Source organism: Hyperolius riggenbachi, chromosome 11 (assembly GCF_040937935.1).
Source record: "Hyperolius riggenbachi isolate aHypRig1 chromosome 11, aHypRig1.pri, whole genome shotgun sequence".
NCBI classification, from domain to species: Eukaryota; Metazoa; Chordata; class Amphibia; order Anura; family Hyperoliidae; genus Hyperolius; species Hyperolius riggenbachi.
The window spans coordinates 33545863-33570166 of NC_090656.1; the positions used below are offsets into that span (position 1 = coordinate 33545863).

The 24304-nt window shown below is 46.7% G+C and overlaps 1 protein-coding gene across 3 annotated transcripts in view; it reads right to left on the bottom strand.

The window, feature by feature from the left end:
• LOC137538547 (DNA topoisomerase I, mitochondrial-like) overlaps window positions 1–24304 on the bottom strand; it is a 197051-nt gene that overhangs the window by 54826 nt on the left and 117921 nt on the right. For all 3 annotated transcript variants that reach the window (XM_068260787.1, XM_068260788.1, XM_068260786.1), the window contains exons 9-11: window positions 21060–21182; window positions 17793–17980; window positions 123–267 (exon numbers count right to left, since the gene is read on the bottom strand). In XM_068260787.1, coding sequence (XP_068116888.1) covers window positions 123–267; window positions 17793–17980; window positions 21060–21182 — 456 coding nt within the window. The remainder of the gene's footprint in view (window positions 1–122; window positions 268–17792; window positions 17981–21059; window positions 21183–24304) is intronic.

The window sequence follows — 24304 nt, forward strand, 5'->3', positions numbered from 1 at the left end:
CAACTACTGTCATTTTTCCCGCTCTGCTTTGATTTGGCAAAATCAGCCGGTGTGAACTGAGCCTTAGAATAAAATCATTTATTTTCATTTGGAGGGTGAACATGGTTTTGCCCAGCCTGTACCTTTAGCTTGGAGTTTGCGTTCAGCATGATGTACTTCACCGATCCCTGCACGTTCTCTGTCCAGGACACCAGCCAGCTGACGGTATTGTCGTGACGCACCTCCTTCCACTTGTGTCCAGCAGGGGGCTCAGGAATTTTTGAGTCTCTACAATAAAAATGAGAGAAAAAATTATCCAACCACTTTGGGGAACATGCCTTTCACAGTGCAGGCCACGGCACTTCTCACTCACAGTGCAGGCCACGGCACTTCTCACTCACAGTGCAGGCCACGGCACTTCTCACTCACAGTGCAGGCCACGGCACTTCTCACTCACAGTGCAGGCCACGGCACTTCTCACTCACAGTGCAGGCCACGGCATCTCACTCACAGTGCAGGCCACGGCATCTCACTCACAGTGCAGGCCACGGCATCTCACTCACAGTGCAGGCCACGGCATCTCACTCACAGTGCAGGCCACGGCATCTCACTCACAGTGCAGGCCACGGCATCTCACTCACAGTGCAGGCCACGGCATCTCACTCACAGTGCAGGCCACGGCATCTCACTCACAGTGCAGGCCACGGCATCTCACTCACAGTGCAAGGCAGGGCACGGCATCTCACTCACAGTGCAAGGCAGGGCACGGCATCTCACTCACAGTGCAAGGCAGGGCACGGCATCTCACTCACAGTGCAAGGCAGGGCACGGCATCTCACTCACAGTGCAAGGCAGGGCACGGCATCTCACTCACAGTGCAAGGCAGGGCACGGCATCTCACTCACAGTGCAAGGCAGGGCACGGCATCTCACTCACAGTGCAAGGCAGGGCACGGCATCTCACTCACAGTGCAAGGCAGGCCACGGCATCTCACTCACAGTGCAAGGCAGGCCACGGCATCTCACTCACAGTGCAAGGCAGGGCACGGCATCTCACTCACAGTGCAAGGCAGGGCACGGCATCTCACTCACAGTGCAAGGCAGGGCACGGCATCTCACTCACAGTGCAAGGCAGGGCACGGCATCTCACTCACAGTGCAAGGCAGGGCACGGCATCTCACTCACAGTGCAAGGCAGGGCACGGCATCTCACTCACAGTGCAAGGCAGGGCACGGCATCTCACTCACAGTGCAAGGCAGGGCACGGCATCTCACTCACAGTGCAAGGCAGGGCACGGCATCTCACTCACAGTGCAAGGCAGGGCACGGCATCTCACTCACAGTGCAAGGCAGGGCACGGCATCTCACTCACAGTGCAAGGCAGGGCACGGCATCTCACTCACAGTGCAAGGCAGGGCACGGCATCTCACTCACAGTGCAAGGCAGGGCACGGCATCTCACTCACAGTGCAAGGCAGGGCACGGCATCTCACTCACAGTGCAAGGCAGGGCACGGCATCTCACTCACAGTGCAAGGCAGGGCACGGCAGCTCACTCACAGTGCAAGGCAGGGCACGGCAGCTCACAGTGCAAGGCAGGGCACGGCAACTCACAGTGCAAGGCAGGGCACGGCAGCTCACAGTGCAAGGCAGGGCACGGCAGCTCACAGTGCAAGGCAGGGCACGGCAGCTCACAGTGCAAGGCAGGGCACGGCAGCTCACAGTGCAAAGCCATGGCGTCTCAGTGCAGGGAGTCTCAAAGTGCATGGTGTCTCACAGTGCAATGTCATGGGGCGTCTCACAGTGCGGGGCGTCTCACAGTGCAATGTCATGGGGCGTCTCACAGTGCGGGGCGTCTCACAGTGCGGGGCGTCTCACAGTGCAATGTCATGGGGCGTCTCACAGTGCGGGGCGCCTCACAGTGCAATGTCATGGGGCGTCTCACAGTGCGGGGCGTCTCACAGTGCAATGTCATGGGGCGTCTCACAGTGCGGGGCGTCTCACAGTGCAATGTCATGGGGCGACTCACAGTGCGGGGCGTCTCACAGTGCAGGGCGTCTCACAGTGCGGGGCGTCTCACAGTGCGGGGCGTCTCACAGTGCGGGGCGTCTCACAGTGCGGGGCGTCTCACAGTGCGGGGCGTCTCACAGTGCGGGGCGTCTCAGTGCGGGGCGTCTCACAGTGCGGGGCGTCTCACAGTGCGGGGCGTCTCAGTGCGGGGCAGTCTCACAGTGCAGGGGCAGTCTCACAGTGCAGGGGCAGTCTCACAGTGCAGGGGCAGTCTCACAGTGCAGGGGCAGTCTCACAGTGCAGGGGCAGTCTCACAGTGCAGGGGCAGTCTCACAGTGCAGGGGCAGTCTCACAGTGCAGGGGCAGTCTCACAGTGCAGGGGCAGTCTCACAGTGCGGGGCGTCACAGTGCAGGGGCGTCTCACAGTGCAGGGGCGTCTCACAGTGGGCGGGGTCTCAGTGCGGGCAGTCTCACAGTGCAGGGGCAGTCTCACAATGCAGGGGCAGTCTCACAGTGCAGGGGCAGTCTCACAGTGCAGGGGCAGTCTCACAGTGCAGGGGCAGTCTCACAGTGCAGGGACGCTGTCACAGTGCAGGGGCGCTGTCACAGTGCAGGGCGTCTCACAGTGCGGGGCACCTCAGTGCGGGGCGTCTCACAGTGCGGGGCGTCTCACAGTGCAATGTCATGGGGCGTCACAGTGCAGGGGCGTCTCACAGTGCAGGGGCGTCTCACAGTGGGCGGGGTCTCAGTGCGGGCAGTCTCACAGTGCAGGGGCAGTCTCACAATGCAGGGGCAGTCTCACAGTGCAGGGGCAGTCTCACAGTGCAGGGGCAGTCTCACAGTGCAGGGGCAGTCTCACAGTGCGGGGCATCTCCGTGCAGGGCGTCTCACGGTGCGGGGCATGGTATGGTATCTCACACTGCAGCACCATGGCATCTCTAACTGAGGGCAGCACATCAAAGGGGCCATGGCGTCTCACACTGTGGAGCCAGCACTACCCCCCCCCCTCCCCCCCCTCCCCCATGCTGTAGGGCTGGCACCTCACAATCCAGGCCTGCATGTCTCCCACTACAGCCAGCTACGAGATTCAAACAATCACATTTATTTGACGTCCAAAAAGCTGACCTAAAAGGAAACTTTCCCCACTTGGTCTCATTTCTGCCAGCTTCACCCAAATAGTTTTGTGTTATTACCTGTTTATCCCGGATCATACTGCGGTGCCAAGGCCTGGAAAATAAAACCGCCTGCAGAGGGCGCTGTTGCACTGCAGACAGTACATTAAATCAGGGGAGAGTTTTTGAGGATTATAAATGTTTCTTTTTACAGAAACCGAGTTTGGCAGATGCAGCACGGAAAACAGAGAAACGAATCCAGGGAAGCCGCTCTGTAAATGTGTGTGAATGCATAGAATACCTACATATAAAATACAGGGCCAACGTTCTAGGCAGGTGTGAATGCTGAAGCCAAGTATGCTTCCTTAAAGTGTAACTGTCGAGCATAAAATACAATATACAATAATAATACAATACAATAACATTTGTAAAGTGCTTTTCTCCCATAGGACTCAAAGCGCATCAAAAATCAATTCTTTATTTTTATCTGGTAAACAAGTAATACGGATGCTAACCAGGCAATCCAAAAGTTAAAATCTCTATTAATTTTCTTGTTTATAAATGATCATTTCCCAGTTTACCTGACTCTTATTTGGTATGTTGCCGTAAAAAGGAAGTTGCAGGCCATGCTTTCAGGCAGGAAAATAAAATAAGAAAAACAGCCTGGTAATTTGTTTTGCACTGTACATACACGTCTCATGTCACCTCAGGTATACTTGAACAACATTGGCTGTATGTTTGGGGTCATTGTCTTGCTGGATAACCATTTCTCCTCATTGAGGACACCATTTATCCTGTCCAAATCCCATCATTTTTAGAAATGCAGTCCCAAACTGGCAAAAAAACCTTTACCATGCTTCAGTTATTTGCAGACCATCATAGTACAGCTCAGCAGACTTTTAGGTTGGTTTCACAGTGGGACGTTACAGGCGCACGTTAGAGCAGACTGTAACGCACCCCACCGCACAGCAATGAAAAATCAATGGGCTGTTCACAGTACCCACGTTGCATTACAGTGTAACGCTGCGCCATAATATAACGTACTGCATGCAGTACTTTATAAGCAGCAGAGCCGCGTTGGACTGCTTGCACATGCTCAGTAACGTTGGGGAGGAGCAGAGAGCGGCCAAGCACATGGCTAATTAATATTCACTGCACTCAGTGACGTGTAGTGTTTACTTCCTGGAGTGGCCGCTCTGTGCGGCGATTGGCCGGGCGGGACCACGTGATGCCGCATGCGTCCAAGAGTGCGCATCACGGACGCCAGAGTGAGCTGCACAACGCGGCTCACTCTGACGTCCAAAGCAGGGAGCACCAGGCGTTGCGTTAGGGGCACGTTATGCGACCATAACGTCCCCTAAAACGCAACGTCCTGGTGTGAAACCAGCCTAAGTGAACAAATTACCTTCTGCTGAAGTCAGATAGCTCAGATTTTGACTGAAGTCTAGAACATCTACACCTAATTGAGGTGTTCATGCACAAATGAGTCACTTGTCCTCATTTCCAGAAGGGAGGGGGGGGGGGGGGGGATTTGCGTTTGGCTGCAATTCTTCCATGAAGACCTTGTCTGACTTTTCTAAACAGTAGATGGGTCTACCCAGGTCCCACAGGCATCTGCCACTTGAGACCAGTTTGCTCTGCTGGATATAGTCTCACTCTAAAGAGAAGCACAGATGTTTTGCCTTTCCTCTGCTGCTCCAAGTTCCCATGGCTGGCCACTGCGTCTATGATCATTATTTCCGGTTTCTCTGTGCGTTTTCAAAATAGCTGGATCAGAACATGCTGTGAAATCTTTATCAGGGAGAGATGTTGCTGATGCAGCCTTGTGTCTTGCTGTTGAGCTCCGTTTTGCCACAGTAACTGACCCGTGACTGCCTTTATTATAGGTAATGACTGCGTCTTAAGCTACATATGAAAACGACGATCATTAGCACCTGCTTGGCATAACTGGTTAATCGTTCACCTGATTATAATCCAATAAAATTGCTCACTTTATGCAGGTGTACCTATAAGAATCAATGTGGTTTTGAAGGAAGTTTGTTCGTTTATGTTATAGTTTGTAAATGGATGAGAACAATTAGAATTCATATTTGTGAAAGCATCCTTACTTTATGGCATTTTCTCATGCCCACCTAAAGACCCATACACACAACAGTTGGATTGACGTCTTATCAGTCTTATCAGTTGTTTGAACAATAGCAAACAACTGTTTTTTGGTTGTTTCAACTTGTTTCACAACAAAAAGTTGTTTGATAATTGTGCTGCATTAAAGACCGCTGTTGAGCGTGTGTATGGGGCTTAAACAGGGCCGGCGCTACCATAGAGGCAAAGGGGGCAATTGCCCCAGGGCCCCAGAGCCTGTAGAGGCCCCCATTGGCTACAGGAGGAAAAATTTTTTTCCAAAAAGACCTTATCGTTTTTGAGAAAATCGATTTTAACCACTTGCCAACCGCGCACTCATACCGCGCGTCGGCAAAGTGGCAGCTGCAGGACCAGCGACCAGGACCAGTTCTGCGTCGCCGGCTGCAGGCTAATTAATCAGGAAGCAGTTGCTCGCGCGAGCGGCTGCTTCCTGTCAATTCACGGCGGGGGGCTCCGTGAATAGCCTCCGGGCCGCCGATCGCGGCTCGCAGGCTAAATGTAAACACAAGCGGAAATAATCCGCTTTGTTTACATTGTACGGCGCTGCTGCGCAGCAGCGCCGTAAGGCAGATCGGCGATCCCTAGCCAATCAGCGGCCAGGGATCGCCGCCATGTGACAGGGGACATCCTGTCACAGGCTGCACAGGACGGATAGCGTCCTGTGCAGCCCCGATCACCAGGGGGCCAGGTAGGAGAGGGGGAAGCGGAATTTCGCCGCGGAGGGGGGCTTTGAGGTGCCCCCCCCCACCAGCCACACGCAGGCAGGAGAGATCGGACCCCCCCAGCACATCATCCCCCTAGTGGGGAAAAAAGGGGGGGGTGATCTGATCTCTCTGCCTGGTGTTTGATCTGTGCTGGGGGCTGTAGAGCCCACCCAGCACAGATCACAGAATTTAACGCTGGTCCTTAAGGGGGGGGGTAAAGGGTGGGTCCTCAAGTGGTTAAAGTTTCAAAGGAAAAAAAATTAATGGTTAATAGCAAATCCACCTTAAATGCTATAAACTCTAAATTTGCAGGATATGTTAAGGAGATCATTGGGAATAAGAGGAAAAAACTATTTTTCAAAAAGACCTTATAGTTTTTGAGAAAATCGATTTTAAATTTTAGAAGGAAAAAAGTATACTTTTAAATGCGGTAAATGTCACTTTTAGCAGCAAACCTAACAGTAGTGTAATTTTACATGTATCAAAAGAAAGAGCAATACATTTCCTGACGGGGTTTCCAGGGGGTCCATACGCAGCCGCTGCGCTTTGGCAAGGGGTCGCTATACAGCCGCAATATGGCTGTATGAAGATCCCTGGCATTTTTTCCTATTTTCCCAATTTTTTTTTATGTTTAGAGTGTGGGAATTTTTTTTTTTTTTTTTAATTATGTGGGGTCCCCCCTCCTGAAACTTTTTAACCCCTTGTCCCCTATGCAGGCTGGGGTAGTGAGAATGTGGAGCTCCGACCGATTGGGGCTTCACACCCTGACTATACCAGCTGCAAAAAAAAGGCCCCTTAATGCCAATTTTTGTTTCGGGGTATCTATTCGGGGGCCCCCCCAGGTTTATTTTGCCCTGGGGCCCCATTGTTGCTTAAACCGGCCCTGGGCTTAAAATCTATAGGATGGCTCAGACACTGGCCACTCCCTGCGTCACTGACGTCTGTAGTTCCAGCCTACAATATTCTCACAATGTACAGTCTCTGCTCCACCCCCTCGCAGTCTGGACAAAAATGAAGCAGCAGGCACATCCCACCTGTATGACAAAAGCAGAATAAGACATCCAGGATGATCATCATGCAAGATTTTAATCCTCACAAGACCGGCCACTATTTAACAAGCTGCAGAACTGCTTCAGCAAGATCTCAATCAAGACCTGTAATGTTTTTGGAAATAATCCAGGTAAAATTAAAGGTTTGATGGATTAGCAGACAACCTGTAGAGAGATTAAACCTTCCAGATGTATCCATTCAGTTTATCTGTATCGTTAATGTACCTCTGCAGTCATCCAGCTCCAGAATCTCAAGTACAGTATTATACATCAGACTAGTAATTATCTCCTGAGGTCTGCTGGAATCAGTAGCCAAGAGAGAGAGAGACTGTGAGAGGAAGGCGAGGGTTACCGGAGTGCTATAATGTGAAGGAGAGAATTGCACACAGAGTAAAGGTAGCCATACATGCATAGATTATTGCCCAGTGTGGCAAACAGATCAATCCCACTCTAATCTGAATCTGGTTAGAGAGGAATTAATCCCCCTCACACACAGCATACAGATTTTCAATAGATTTGAGAGAAGAGATTGTTACAGGCATGCTGGAAGCAGAGGGAGGGGCAGGGGGAGAGGAGGAGAGAGAAGATATTGTTACAGGTGTGCTGGAAGCAGAGGGCGGGGCAGGGGGAGGGGAGGAGAGAGAAGATATTGTTACAGGTGTGCTGGAAGCAGAGGGCGGGGCAAGGGGAGAGGAGATTGTTACAGGTGTGCTGGAAGCAGAGGGAGGGGCAGGGGGAGAGGAGGAGAGAGAAGACAAGATTACAGGTGTGCTGGAAGCAGAGGGAGGGGCAGGGGGAGAGGAGGAGAGAGAAGACAAGGTTACAGGTGTGCTGGAAGCAGAGGGAGGGGCAGGGGGAGAGGAGGAGAGAGAAGACAAGGTTACAGGTGGGCTGGAAGCAGAGGGAGGGGCAGGAGGAGAGGAGAGTGTTACAGGCATGCTGGAAGCAAAGGGAGGGGCAGGAAGAGAGGAGGAGAGAGAAGACAAGGTTACAGGTGTGCTGGAAGCAGAGGGCGGGGCATCGGGAGAGGAGAAGGAGAGGAGATTGTTACAGGTGTGCTGGAAGCAGATGGCAGGGCAAAGGGAGGAGAGAGAATGTGTACATTAGCCCAGTAAAATGCACTGCACAAATGAATGGGTTAATGGGCATTGCTCCCTGTCCCCAGCATTAGTAATGGTAAAAAAAGCACAGTTGCATAGTGCACCAGGCCCAATGTCACGTAAAAAGTACACTAAGTTGTATTTCCATTCACTGAAATAAGGCTTTACGTATTTTAGAATAACCCATCAGAGACCAATACACTATTACATGTAATTACCCTCAGAGCCCATTGCTACTCTTATGCTATGCCTCTGACATCAGAGTAAGTTGCAGAGCTGCTGAGAGAAAAGGTCAGAAAACCTTTTCCTGTGCCTACATATATCTCTCCATGAGAGGGGAGGATCCAGCAGTCTCACCCTCCCCAACCTGCCCTGGACCACCAAAATATGGGCTGGTGCACACCAGAGCGGTTCTGGAGCATTTTTTAAAAATGCTTGCAGGGGGAATACCGCTTGGCTAATGAAAGTGAATGGGCTGGTGCACACCAGAGCGGCTTTTCCACAAACGCAAACTCGGGGGCTGCAGCATTTTTTAGATTTCTGAGGCGTTTCTGCCTCAATGTTAAAGTATAGGAAAGTGGAAAACCGCTCTGTAAAATGCTAGATCAGAGCGGTTTTCCAGGCGTTTGTTACAGAAGCTGTTCAGTAGCAGCTTTACTGTAACAATATTTGTAATCTGCTGCACAAAAACGCTCCAAAAAACACTAGGCATGTTTAGAAAACCTCTCTAAACATGCCTAGAACGGCTCTGAAAATCTGCTTCAAAAACCTCTAGCGTTAGCAGATCTGCTAGAGCGTTTTGGTGTGCACTGGCCCTATCTGGAGTAAAAAGAAACGCCACAAACCCAATCCTGGGAACGGTCATGTAGGACACTACCAGTGAGATGATGTGAAGGAGTTTTGGAAACAGGTACACAGGTCACAAGACCTCCTAAACACTATTTTCGTCAATGTTGGGAATTTCTGATCTGCGGGTGGTGCGGGATGTAAAGTAAACACTGGGGTACAGAGCTTTACATTTTGAGCATTCTGCATATTTGCATTCCTCTCCACCTAAGCACATTCACAATGTACACTGAAGTAAATAATATTGGCACGCCTATTTCCCTGATTGCTGTCCTCAATTGTCCTCTGCCGAGGTGGGAAATAGAAAAAAAAAAAAACATCATAGAAAGTGTTAGCGACGATTGTTGTATTGGATTAGAGTCACAGTAAGGGGACATTTCACAGCACTGTTCCTCTAATCCGCATCTCAAACAATCCTCAGCTATCCTGCAGATCTATCTAATTTGTGTGTGGCTCTGCCTGGCTGTGACAAGTGACATCACAGGTCACACAGGCACACCACGTGTACTAATCTTACACACAGCAGGCCGAGCACAGCCGGGAGGCAGCATGCCCCGTCCTTGTCACCTACTGAGACCATAATGTCACAACTCTGCTATAAGGTACACTGCTGCTCATTGCTGCATGAAGGGCATCTGAATAACTCTAATGTAGATAGAAACTGTACACCCTCCAGATGTATTGTGTGCGGCCATGACACAGATTACCACCCCCTACACCTGTGCCATTTAGCTGGGGGGAGGGGGGGGGGGTTCAAGAACATCTGCCATCTGCAATGCTGCTGTGGCCTCTTGTAACAGTAGACTAATATCCTGTGCTTGATGTACAATATATTGTACATGATATGGACATGTTAACAGGTGCATCATCAAATTGTCACTAGCCCATACACATGTATTCAGTGTTCTCACATATTCTCAGCTCTGCAGTGGTAGGGATGATTATGAGGCTATGGAAGTATTGGTGGCCCACGCACACAATTGAAAAATCCACTAATGAAAAATATCTTTAGGTCTCAAAGAAAGAAAAAAATGAGAAAAGGGAGGGTAATGTGGGAAGAGATTGAGAGAAAATATAGTGCAGTATGTTATTTAACCACAGGGGGGAGATAGATGAGTACAATTATATGTATTCCCCAGAAGTGGCCAAATGGTAGGCAGGTGGGGGGAATAAACCCAACCTCGCTCGGGTAAAAAAGTTGCTCTCTGTAGGACAAAATCCAGGGGGAAAAATCCTCCACTCCGGGCCGTAAAAAAAGGACACTTAAAGTGAGTCTGAAGTATTAGAAATTACCTCTTTTTAATTCAGAATGCTTCTTAGCCTTAAGAGCAAAGATGAATCGCCACATCCCCGCGGCCGTACGAAGTCTCTATCCCCCCCGCTACTTCCTGGAGGAGGTAGTGCTGTAGCTCTGCCTCCAGTCCATTCAATCACCGCCGATCGCTGCCTCTCCCCACCCCTCTCTTTGAAAGAAGACAGAGTGGCGGGGAGAGGCAGCGATCGGCGGTGATTCAATGGACTGGAGGCAGATCTACAGCACAAAGCTCTGCCTCCTCCGGGCAGGAAAATCTGCAACTTTGAAAGTCATAGGATTTCCCCCCCCCCCGGAATTTGGTGGCCGCAGGGATGGGGCGAATCATCTTTGCGCTTTAGGCTAAAGAACAGTATGAAATTAAAAGAGGTAATTTATAAGGCTTCAGACTCTCTACGTTTCAGCGGCACCAAAATGAAATAAAATAGTTACGTTTTAAAAAAGTGTAGTTAGACATGAACTTACCCACTCTAAGATAAAACACGCAAGAGTGATATAAATGATTGCTTTAATATTTCAAAGAGTTTTTTTAATATTAAAGCTACATTTATCAATCACACTCAGATCCGAGGTTTCTGACTGAAATCTGACTGGATTATAGCTGCATGCTTGTTTCCGGTGTGTGATCCAAATACTACTGTAGCCAAAGATCAGCAGGACTGTCAGGCAACTGGTATTGTTTAAAAGGAAACCAACATGGCCACCTCAATATTTCTCTTAGTTCAGGTGTCTCGTGCCAACAAGTACACACGATGCAATTTTCCGACAGATTTTCTGTCAAATCAAATTTTTCTAACATGTCCGATCTGCTTTCCAATTGATTTTCCATTCACGTCTACGGAAGAGCGATCAACCTGAAATCCAATCGGACATGCTGGAAACAATCGATCGGACAGTAAATCTGTCAGAAAACTGCATCATGTGTACCAAGCATTAAAGTGAATCTTAAGTGAAAACAGTGATGAGATAAACAATTGTATCTATCATCCTACTCCTAAATAGGACTTTTAGATATCTCACAGTTTTATGTTAGGTTAGGAAACTTAAAAAAGCAGATTTATTGTTTTGTCTCAGCTGAATAAAACAGTCACTCTCTGTGTCTCATGGTGCTCAAATATATTAACTATTGAAACAGACTCACCATAGGTGTTGGCCACTATTAGACTGGCCAACCATGCACAAGGGTAGGACGCCTAGGAACCTCAGGATCCTGGTATCAACTTTGCCAAAGTGTCACTCTCCGCTTCCATTTCCTTTGTGCAAGACCGGAAGCAGGAAATTTGGGCGCATGAGGCAGATGGACAAAAAGGGCGCTGCCATTCACTCCCACAATAAATATCGTTTAATGGGCGCCCAACAGGAAAAAAGGGCGCCGAAGAAAAATAACGAAAGAAAGAAAAACAAGCGGCGCCCAGAGACTTTTAATGTTTTATAACTGCTTCTCATGATTACACATTATTTAATGATTTATAATTTTTTTAACATTATTTTTAAACGAAAAACAGCACAATATTTTTTAAAAACAATTATTAATGCTTATCACAGGGGGGGTCTTAGGTTTAGGCACCACCAGGGGGGGTCTTAGGGTTAGGCACCACCAGGGGGGGGTCTTAGGGTTAGGCACCACCAGGGGGGGTCTTAGGGTTAGGCACCACCAGGGGGGGTCTTAGGGTTAGGCACCACCAGGGGGGGTCTTAGGGTTAGGCACCACCAGGGGGGGTCTTAGGGTTAGGCACCACCAGGGGGGGGGGTCTTAGGGTTAGGCACCACCAGGGGGGGTCTTAGGGTTAGGCACCACCAGGGGGGGTCTTAGGGTTAGGCACCACCAGGGGGGGTCTTAGGGTTAGGCACCACCAGGAGGGTCTAGGGGTTAGGGGTAGGTACAGGGAGGGTTCTGTGTGAGAGTAGGGTTAGGTGTAGTTTTAGTAACATTCTTATTAATCATTTATAAAACGTTATTACACATTTCACTTTTTAAACAGGGAAGATTAATGTTTTTACAATTCCCGATTTCATACACATTATTTAATGATTTATAAATTTATAAAACATTTTTAAACGAAATATAGCACCATTTTTTTGAAACGTTATTCATGCTTATCGTTTAAAACCCTGCGCCCTTTTTTCCCGGCGCCCTTTTTTAACGTACGCTGCAAGACCAGCCTTCTAGCAGGGCGGCAGGCAGGGAGCTGTGTATGTGACTCAGAGGTTTTTCCTCTGAGTCACACACACAGTCTAATAGTGGCCAACACGTCCGGTAAGTCTGTTTCTAGTGGGTGCTAATGGTGATGGTCACTTTGTAAAGCTGCAAGACAGGAGTTAGATACTGTGGTTTTAGAAGACTAGAAAGTCATAAAAACTGATGGATGTGCGCTTAACATAATTGTAGTGATTTTGGAAAGACTTGCCTGGTCTGGTGACAGCGCACTCTTTGCTATTGCGCTTTGAAATTATTTTAAAGATATTAACTATTGACCTCTCCTGGTAGAGAACTGGGATTGCTAGAGCAAAGTATTTTAAGGTTGTTATTCCTTATCAGTAGTCCGACTTAATCCCGACTGAAGAAAAACTGTCCGTTGCATAGCTGATTATTAACTCATTCAGGCAGAGAAACAACATCACAGCATATTTGTGTGCTTCCCACTGTACATACATATCTATCTCATTATCTCAAATCACTTAATGTTCCTTTTAAGTGCATGATCTTTGTATGGTGTTCACCAGCAGCAAAAGCATTACCCATAATACTCAGCAAGACCTTAAAAGCAAGGTGAGCTGCACTGGCATCGCCAATCGGAAGCCCATGCACAGTCAGGCTCATGTTGGGGGTTCCGATGTGTGTTTTAACATTAGAACTTCCCGTTCTTGAGTCATCCAACTCGCATGGAAAGTTGCATGTCTCCAAACAGAAAAACTGCCTCAGTGCTGATCTAGATAGTGCCCCAACCAGTATCAGTATTAATCAGAACTGGTGCTGTCCTTAGTGCTGGACTAGGTAATCCCTCCAATCCTCAGTATCAATCAGGATTGGTGCTGTCCTTAGTGCTGAACTAGATACTCCTTCCAATCCTCAGTATTATTCAGGACTGACGCTGTCCTTCGTACTGAACTAGATACTCCTTCCAATCCTCAGTATTCATCAGGACCAGTGCTGTCCTTCGTGCTGAACTAGATACTCCTTCCAATCCGCAGTATTCTTTAGGACCAGTGCTGTCCTTCGTGCTGAACTAGATACTCCTTCCAATTCTCAGGATTCATCAGGACTGGCGCTGTTCTTAGTGCTGAACTAGATAATACCTCCAATCCTCAGTATCAATCAGGACTGGTGATGTCCTTAGTGCTGAACTAGATACTCCTTCCAATCCTCAGTATTCATCAGGACTGGTGCTGTCCTTAGTGCTGAACTAGATACAGTGGGTTGCAAAAGTATTCGGCCCCCTTGACGTTTTCCACATTTTGTCACATTACTGCCACAAACATGCATCAATTTTATTGGAATTCCAGGTGAACGACCAATACAAAGTGGTGTACATGTGAGAAGTGGATCGAAAATCATACATCATTCCAAACATTTTTTACAAATAAATAACTGCAAAGTGGGGTGTGCGTAATTATTCGGCCCCCTGAGTCAATACTTTGTAGAACCACCTTTTGCTGCAATTACAGCTGCCAGTCTTTTAGGGTATGTCTCTACCAGCTTTGCACATCTAGAGACTGAAATCCTTGCCCATTCTTCCTTGCAAAACAGCTCCAGCTCAGTCAGATTAGATGGAAGGCGTTTGTGAACAGCAGTTTTCAGATCTTGCCACAGATTCTCGATTGGATTTAGATCTGGACTTTGACTGGGCCATTCTAACACATAGATATGTTTTGTTTTAAACCATTCCATTGTTGCCCTGGCTTTAGGTTTAGGGTCATTGTCCTGCTGGAAGGTGAACCTCCGCCCCAGTCTCAAGTCTTTTGCAGTCTCCAAGAGGTTTTCTTCCAAGTTTGCCATGTATTTGGCTCCATTCATCTTTCCATCAACTCTGACTAGTTTCCTTGTCCCTGCTGAAGATATGCACCCCCCGAGCAGAATGCTGCCACCACCATATTTGACAGTGGGGATGGTGTGTTCAGAGTGGTGTGCAGTGTTTGTTTTCCGCCACACATAGCGTTTTGCATTTTGGCCAAAAAGTTCCATTTTGGTCTCATCTGACCAGAGCACCTTCTTCCACATGGTTGCTGTGTCCCCCACATGGCTTGTGGCAAATAGAGTTGGGCCGAACCTCCGATTTTAGGTTCGCGAACCGGGTTCGCGAACTTCCGCGGAAGGTTCGGTTCGCGTTAAAGTTCGCGAACCGCAAAGGACTTCAATGGGGATGCGAACTTTGAAAAAAAAAATTATGCTGGCCACAAAAGTGATGGAAAAGATGTTTCAAGGGGTCTAACACCTGGAGGGGGACATGGCGGAGTGGGATACACGCCAAAAGTCCCCGGGAAAAATCTGGATTTGACGCAAAGCAGCGTTTTAAGGGCAGAAATCATATTGAATGCTAAATGACAGGCCTAAAGTGCTTTAAAACATCTTGCATGTGTATACATCAATCAGGTAGTGTAATTAAGGTACTGCTTCACACTGACACACCAAACTGTTCACTGAACAGAACAGGTATGCAGTGGCGGGTTCACTGAACAGAACAGGTATGCAGTGCCGGGTTCACTGAACAGAACAGGTATGCAGTGGCGGGTTCACTGAACAGAACAGGTATGCAGTGGCGGGTTCACTGAACAGAACAGGTATGCAGTGGCAGGTTCACTGAACAGGTATGCAGTGGTGGGTTCACAGAACAGGTATGCAGTGGTGGGTTCACAGAACAGGTATGCAGTGGTGGGTTCACAGAACAGGTATGCAGTGGTGGGTTCACAGAACAGGTATGCAGTGGTGGGTTCACAGAACAGGTATGCAGTGGCGGGTTCACTGAACAGGTATGCAGTGGCGGGTTCACTGAACAGGTATGCAGTGGCGGGTTCACTGAACAGGTATGCAGTGGTGGGTTCACAGAACAGGTATGCAGTGGTGGGTTCACTGAACAGGTATGCAGTGGCGGGTTCACTGAACAGGTATGCAGTGGCGGGTTCACTGAACAGGTATGCAGTGGCGGGTTCACTGAACAGGTATGCAGTGGTGGGTTCACAGAACAGGTATGCAGTGGTGGGTTCACAGAACAGGTATGCAGTGGTGGGTTCACAGAACAGGTATGCAGCCAGGAACAAGCTAAGCCTAACTAATCTTTCCCTATGAGAGAGAGTGTGCAGCAGCTCGCCCTACTCTCACTAATGCAGGCAGGCAGTGGCACACGAGTGACCGTAATGGTCGCCGCTGCCTGCCTTTTAGTAGGGGGGAGTGGCTCCAGGGGCTAGTGTAGCCTAATTGGCTACACTGTGCCTGCTGACTGATGTAGAGGGTCAAAGTTGACCCTCCATGGTGCATTATGGGGCGAACCGAACTTCCGCAAAGGTTCGCCTGCGGGACGCGAACGCGAACCACGGAAGTTCGCATGGAACCGTTCGCAGGCGAACCGTTCAGCCCAACTATAGTGGCAAACTGCAAACTGAACTTCTTATGCTTTCTGTTAACAAAGCATTTCTTCTTGCCACTCTTCCATAAAGACCAACTTTGTACAGTGCATGACTAATACTTGTCCTATGGACAGATTCCCCCACCTGAGCTGTAGATCTCTGCAGCTCGTCCAGAGTCACCATGGGCCTCTTGACTGCATTTCTGATCAGCGCTCTCCTTGTTCGGCCTGTGAGTTTAGGTGGACGGCCTTGTCTTGGTAGGTTTAGAGTTGTGCCATACTCCTTCCATTTCTGAATGATCGCTTGAACAGTGCTCCGTGGGATGTTCAAGGCTTTGGAAATCTTTTTGTAGCCTAAGCCTGCTTTAAATTTCTCAATAACTTGATCCCTGACCTGTTTTGTGTGTTCTTTGGACTTTATGGTGTTATTGCTCCCAATATTCTCTTAGACAACCTCTGAGGCCGTCACTGAGTAGCTGTATTTGTACTGACATTAGATTACACACAGGTGCACTCTATTTAGTCATTAGCACTTATCAGGCAATGTCTATAGGCAACTGACTGCACTCAGATCAAAGGGGGCCGAATAATTATGCACACCCCGCTTTGCAGTTATTTATTTGTAAAAAATGTTTGGAATCATGTATGATTTTCGTTCCACTTCTCATGTGTACACCACTTTGTATTGGTCTTTCATGTGGAATTCCAATAAAATTGATTCATGTTTGTGGCAGTAATGTGACAAAATGTGGAAAACTTTAAGGGGCCCGAATACTTTTGCAACCCACTGTACTCCTTCCAATCCTCAGTATTCATCAGGACGGACGCTGTCATTTGTGCTGAATAGATAATCCCTCCAATCCATAGTATTCATCAATGTCCTTAATGCTTAACTAGGTCGTCCCTAAAATCCTCAGAATTCATCAGGACTGGTCCTGCCTTTTTACTGAACTCGACAGTCCCTTCAATCCTTAGTTTTTTATTTTTATTTTTCTGAGTATTTACATTTTTGAAGTTTTCATCTTTTTCTTACGAACATGTATGACACGGCTACATGAGGAGTAGTGATAGCTGCTGGTGGCCCAGTCATGTATGAGACATAACGCATTGGTAGAAAACATGGCACTACTGTTACATAGACCATACCAAAGATTTGCTCCTGTGAAAGGCGCCTGATCAAGACCGCCTCGGGCAAGGATCTAGTGTGTGTATGGCAGCCTTTCATCCAACAACGACTTTACTTTGACTTTACCAAGCACTGGCCAAGGGCATTATTCTCCCTACTCACTCTGTGCCACCCCATCATTCTGCACTCGGTCAGCCCTCCCCTGTGTAGCAATGGAACACATGGCTTGCCTGGAGGATGTGTCTGTACAGCCTCAGCCCTGCTCTATCCCCCAAGGTAGTCCTGATCACTCCCAGGCCACAGTCCTCAGTGTGTGCAAGGCTTCAGATTGCAAAGGATTTGTTTGTCAGCCCCAGAACTTACACCTTTAGTACATTAATTTTGTATAAGTGGGGATGGAATATGTTCCAGTTTGATTTAAACCAATCATTAGTTTGTCTCAAGTACCCTCAGCAGGGACAGCTGTGATCACCCTGAACAGCAGTGCAGTGACATTGACCTTTGTTGTGGAAGAAAGATTTGCAGCTAAAAGACAGGTTTTATAAATGTGTTTACACAATCTAAAGGCAGAAGCCTAGGTGAAAGAATCAACAGCAGCCTCTGTGGGTGGGGCTACTGTTGCTAGGCACAGTATTAGACTGCTCATAATTTAGAGATGGGCAATGAGATGCTGAAAACTATGACTTGCATGGAAATGTAATGGACAGTGTATGCAGCCGGGGACAGGGCCATTCAAGGTCATCAGGCAATGCAATTAATTGTCCCAAATCCAAACTGCTAACAATTTTCAAAACACTTCCATGCAAGCCAGACATATTAGCATTTCTTGACCAGGTCTATCCCTCAGTGACCTACTTGCTGCAGTTGATGATGATGTCCTCGGGGAGGATTCTCTTCTTCAGCATGCCTTGCTTGGGATGTTCTCCTCGGCCTCGGAACAGTGCGGGAGGCTCAATCTTGAAGTTCCCGATGCGCTCTTTGTGATGGTCCATGATGCAATAGCCATATTCCTGCAGCAACTTCTCATTCTCCTCCTTCAGTTTCTGACAAATTAGATCACACAAATATTCAACAAGTCGTCTCTCCCCAGACCTAAATACTACCAAATCGAATATGGTCCTACATGTTGAGGTCACAGCTAGGCCCCACTTAGAAGTCTTCCTTCAGGCCTACATTGAACACTATTTTACATGGTCCTGCATGGTGTGGTTACACCTAGGCCACACGTAGAGATCTCTTACACCAGGGATGTCAAACCGGTCCTTCGAGGACCGAGGTCACACATTTTTGACACAGCTCAAATTAATGGATGGGACTGAAGTAGGAAAGGTGTGGTCCATCAGGTAGATCACATTCCTCTTTTTCTCAGTCCATCCTAAACACTGCCATGGATCTGGTCCTCCAGGACTGGAGTTCCACACCTGCGTCTAAGACTCATTTATGGTGAAAATAAAGAGACGTAGCAGTATCTGTAATGACAAACACTATTCCCCAGAACTGTACGCTGCAGAATGGAAACTAATACGAGCGCTGTATGCGGCCTGATCTATGCAGTGGTGGGCCGAAATTTTGCATCAAAATTCGCAATTACACATAATCGTAATGCGAAATTTCAGAGAAAAATCGCAATTATTTTCGTATGTAATAGTAATATTTCATAATTTTGCGAATTTTTATGCCAACTTTGGCGGTTAATAGAAAAGCCCAATACATGCTATTGCCGCCAAAATTGCTTGTAGACCTTGTAGTTGCTGAGAAAATTAATTTATAAAATGCAAAGAAAAATGGTACTTAAACAGTTTTCACAGTTATAAAAACAATTTTTTCTTTGCATTTTTAAAATTGACTGACAAGGTGTTTTTGGAAAATTATTTTTTTTGACTTGTACTCACTATTCTCCTCGACATATGTAGCATAGTATTTTGGTATCAATAGCATTAAATGGGTATTGCTATTCATTACTAAAGTCGGCACAAGATTACACGAACTTTTACACGAAAGTACGAATGATTATGCGAAATCAATTGCATTTAGAAATCGTAATTACGTATAGGTGTAATTGTGAAAATGTACAGGGCTGTGGAGTCGGTCCAAAAATCCACCGACTCAGACTCCTCAGTTTAGGATTCCACCGACTCCGACTCCACGACTCCGACTCCTCTAATTTGCATATTACAATTTTGTTGATTAAAAGTATGTAACATGAAATTCGTCTCTTAACTGCCAACGCTTAGGAATTTTACAAGACAACTGAAGTGAGAAGGATATGTAGACTACTATATTTATTCCCTTTAGACTAAAACTAGTCCTTGGTAAGAGTACTTGTAAAAGGTACAAACCGGAACAAAGAACATCTATCAGGCCCTAGGCAATGTAAGTGTGGGTACATGTAAGAATGATGTGCAGGTACTCTGCAGGGGAATGAGGAGATTCTTCCTCTATTACACATTCTTCATGCACAATCTGTACATGGATCAGGCCCTAGGCAATGTAAGTGTGGGTACATGTAAGAGTGGTGTGCAGGTACTCTGCAGGGGAATGGAGAGGAGATTGTAAACAGACAACACCTCTGTGTTCAATGTGCACAACATTCTCAGTGGATTCCCTGCAGCTCTGTGGGGAGTGCATATGTAGAGTATAGTACTACTGTGTAACAAAGTAAACCTGAGACAGATGAAATTAAAGTTTTAGACATACCTGGGGCTTCCTCCAGCCGCCTTCAGGATAATCAGTCCCTCGTTGTCCTCCTCCACCACCTGGATCTTCTGCTATGAGTCCAGGTACTTGAGCCAGTCAGGCGTAGTGCGCATGCACACACTCCGCTGCCGGGAGCGTACTACACCTGTGCAGCACTATTGCGCAGGTGCAGAATGTTCCTGGCTGTGGGAGCGGCATGCGGCCGGACAGCGCTGACTGGCTGAATTACCAGGACTCATAGCAGAAGATCCGGGTGGTGGAGGACAGCGAGGGACTGATTAGCCTGAAGGGGGCTGGAGGAAGCCCCAGGTATGTATAAAACTTTACTTTTCATCCGTCTCAGTTTCCCTTTAATTTGTAGTCACCAAACCAAATTTTAATAACATATCAAATTATTTGATTTCATCAGCAAAGGGAGTGCATACATTTGAATAAATCAGCATCAATGCAGAATTATTTCCATCTCATTGACCATCTCTATTAGTGACATGGCTACACATCAGGCTTTATACTTACAGCATAGATGTTATTTAGTATATATGAGATTCCGGTGTACACATCATATATACAGTCACAATCAGATATGTATATCTGACCTTAAAAATACGGGGACTGCTTTATTGAAGCAGCACAAGTAACTAATTTTGATTGGTTTATTTCATTTTTGTGGACTGAGCACAGCTATTACTGTATATATAGTGTATATATACATTATTTTTAATGACTTTTATCTGAGAAATAGAACATTTTATCATATTTTCTATTTTAATTACAGTTACAAATTCATTAGGAGTCGGAGCATTTTTTCCCGACTCCGACTCCAGGCACCAAAAATTTCCCGACTCCACGACTCCGACTCCACGACTCCGACTCAGACTCCACAGCCCTGAAAATGTACATGAAATTTTGCGTAATCGTAATTTGCTGATTACTATCATCACCATTTCTATCAAAGAACCACGACGGCACGCCTTTTTTCCCCCTCATTGTAAATGTTAATAATAATCCGAACATTTATATAGCGCTTTTCTCCTGTCGGACTCAAATCGCTCAAGAGCTGCAGCCAATGTGATGCGCTCAATGAGAGCACCATGCAGTGTTAGGGAGTTTTGCCTTAAACTCCTTACTGAATAGGTACTGACCCTAGCCAGGATTCGAACCCTGGTCTCCCATGTCAAAGGCAGAGCCCTTAAGCAGTACTCTATTCAGCCACTGCTCACAACTATCTAGCCAAGGTCACATGGTATGGGCTCAGCTAAAGGAAGCTGGAGATACATGGAGACATGCTCTGTCTGTTATGTGCGGACCTCCTTCTCTTTTCTATGGGAAAGCTTTAAAAAAAAATAAAAAATAAGGTAAATAGTACAGGCAAACATGAAATAAGAAAATGAAAAGAATTTGAGTCCCTTTAAAGTTCTACATTACCAACTTCTCTTCTTTGCTGCGGTTCTTTTTTTCCTCCATCTTTATTTTGTAGTAGTTGAACATTTCAGTGAAGTCGCACTTGGCCAGATCAGTAATCACGATTTTCTCCTCTAACGTCATTTCCTGAAACACGATCAAGACGCTCATTATTTAGCATTCTAAGAGGGAGTCCTACAAGACCTGAAATCAATAAAAAGGATGTACTGGAGAGGGTACAAAGCCACCCAACCAGATCCCACCAACTTTCTAGCAAATCTCTCATGCTTGCCTATATTTAAAGTGAACCTCCAGACTAAAAATCTACTCAGCAGAACTGAAAAGGCTTGGTGTTTCTTTAACCAGTTTCACAGCATCAGAACTTAGTTTTTCTTACATAAGCCTTATTTTTAGCTGCACAAAAGCTTAAGCTCCACCCTATCAAAGAAAACTGCCCGGGCTTTTTTTCCTTGATGCTGTGCAAAGCATGATGGGATTTCCTTTGTTATTATTCACGTTGCCTAGCAACTGGGAGGGGTGATCAGCACACAAGACAGTTGGAACTGTGTCTCATGCGCCCTGTCACCCCCTTTCAACCAAAAAGATGGCTGCCCTCATGAAATCAAACATTTGCCTGTTCTTTTAAAACAAGGTGGGTAAGAGATTATATTACCCATCTATTTTAATTAACATAACTCATGTAACTTAATGACAGTATGTTTGTTTAGGCTGAAGTTCCTCTTTAACTTTGAGAAACATTGCAGTGTGTTTCCAGCTTTTCTTTCAGTTCACAATCTTACTGAGGTAAAGATGGAGAAACCCCAAGAACATCGGTGCTAGCTGGTATCCAGCCAGGACAATGTGGGTTCGGACTTGATCTTTAATTTAGCTGTACACCACCACTCAGCATTAATATCTCTCTTTACTCCTACTGTGAGAAAGTGGTGTGTCGAGTTACAAATTGCATTGTGGCTGTTTTATTCCCATATTAAAGTAAAGGATACCCGAAGTGACATGTGACCTGATGAGATAGACATGGGTATGTACAGTGCCTAGCACACTAATAACTAGGCTGTGTTCCTTTTTTTCTTTCTTTGCCTGAAAGAGTTAAATATCAGATATGTAAGTGGCTGACTCAGTCCTGACTCAGACTGGGAGTACAGTTTGATACTCACCGATAAGAAATCCCAACTATAAAACCCTTCCCTAGCAGAAAATGGCTTCTAAGAGCAGGAAAGAAAAAAAAGGTCAATAGTTCATAAATTTTAGCTCTGGCATACTTCAATGAATGTGTCATTGAGCAAAAACAATAAAACAGTTAAAATGTAAAAACTTAAATAAAACTGTGGAATATCTTAAAAAGTCATTTTTAGGAGAAGGAAGATAGATACAATTGTTTATTTTATTCGTTTATTTTTGCTTCAGGTGTCCTTTAAGGCCAGTTTTGTTAGCACCTTCACTATGCATCTAAAAGACATATGCACTATAACCATCATGGAACTGCATTAAAGCCACCTTATATAATATAGGACTTGGACCATAGCTTTAACCTCCCTGCTGTTCTAAAAATGTGCTGCGCATGGCAGGGAGGGTGTTTTTTTTCTTTTTTTTTCTTTTTAGCATGTAGCTAGCCTAGCGCTAGCTACATGCTTCCCCCCCTCCCTGCGGCGTCCCCCCGTACGCGCCGATCGCCGCCAGCGCATATGCCCATACGGAAATCCCGTTCTGAACGGGACTTCCATGAGGGCTTCCCCCGTCACCATGGCGACGGACGCGATGACGTTGTGACGTCAGAGGGAGTCCCGATCCACCCCTCAGCGCTGCCTGGCACTGATTGGCCAGGCAGTGCACGGGTCTCGGGCGGGGGCACCCTCTGATGTGGCGGGTAGCGGCGAATCGGCGCAGAGCGGCGGTGATCGTAAGTAACACGCAGCTAGCAAAGTGAGGAATCCTCCTCGGCGGGTTACCCCGAGCTGCACTCGGGATAACCGGCAAGGATGTTAACCATCATGATCTTTGTTAGTAAAGTGACATTTATAGCTTTTAGCATCTTGTCCAAATTTGCCATAGCTTTCTAAAAAGAGTCTCTAATCTCATGGCTGCTGTTACCATCTGCAGTGATCTTCTATCCCAGGAAGATGGTTTATAAAGGAACTATCGATCCCAGGAAGATGAAATCTGTTACAACTTCTACTTATTCTCTATTTGTAGATTGCTCATTGGAGCAGATTACATACTTCAGTTTTCTTCATGTTAAAGCAGTAGACAGCTTTGGCACTTTCTTGTTTGACATTCATAATTAGGCTCTTCAACTTTCTCAGTTTCAGCCATCAGCATATCTCAGATTGTTAATATTCCTGCAACTCCAGCACGTGACTCATCAAAACCAGCTTAAATAAATAAGGAGACAATGTGCAACCTTGTCACAATTTTCTTTGCCAATTCTGAACCAGTCAGTTCTTCCATACTCTGTTCTAACGGTTGCTTAGAAAACGAAAACGAACCGGGTCTATATAATGGCCAAGCGCCTCTCTTGATCTATTTGGCTGCAGCAGTGTCTGAATCACACCTGAAACAATCATGCAGTTAAACTTGTCAAATGCGACAATGCCAGAAACACCTGATCTGCTGCATGCTTGTTCAGGGTCTGTGGCTAGAAGTATAGAGGCAGATGATCAGCAGGACAGCCAGGCAACTGGTATTACTTAGAAGCAAATAAATATGGCAGCCTCCATATCCCTCATACTTCAGTTGTCCTTTAATACTGCAACAGCGCTTATACCTGCTCTGTGGGAACCACCCTCTCTGTACCTACAGAGTTACAGTTTTATTGAGTTAAAAAGAAAATAAAAATTGGAGGAATTAATACACAGGGCCCAAGATTTAATAGGAAAATACATAGGCTTGCTCTTGTTGGTCTGACTATGGTATCAGTTGTTAAATCTATGTCTCTGCCCAGCTCCCCCCCCCTTCCCTAGTGCTTTCATCCGGTTTTCTTCCTTTCATTCTTTTAATTTCTCTCTTTCTTTCAGTTTAAAGTCTATTTCTAGACAGTTGAGGAACAGAATAAAAGTTCAATGTAAGAGCCAACTCTTGTATGGCCCGACTACTTCCTATCATGATAAATGTGTATAGTTATTAGAGATGATTGTAATCTGCAGCCACTGGGGGGGGAGCGCCAAGCTGGAGGGGTAGCGGGCAGGACGGGGGTATTGGGCCTAGCGGCAAGCCCCTCCCTCGCCTGGGTCCCCCGATCTGCGCTCCCCTCC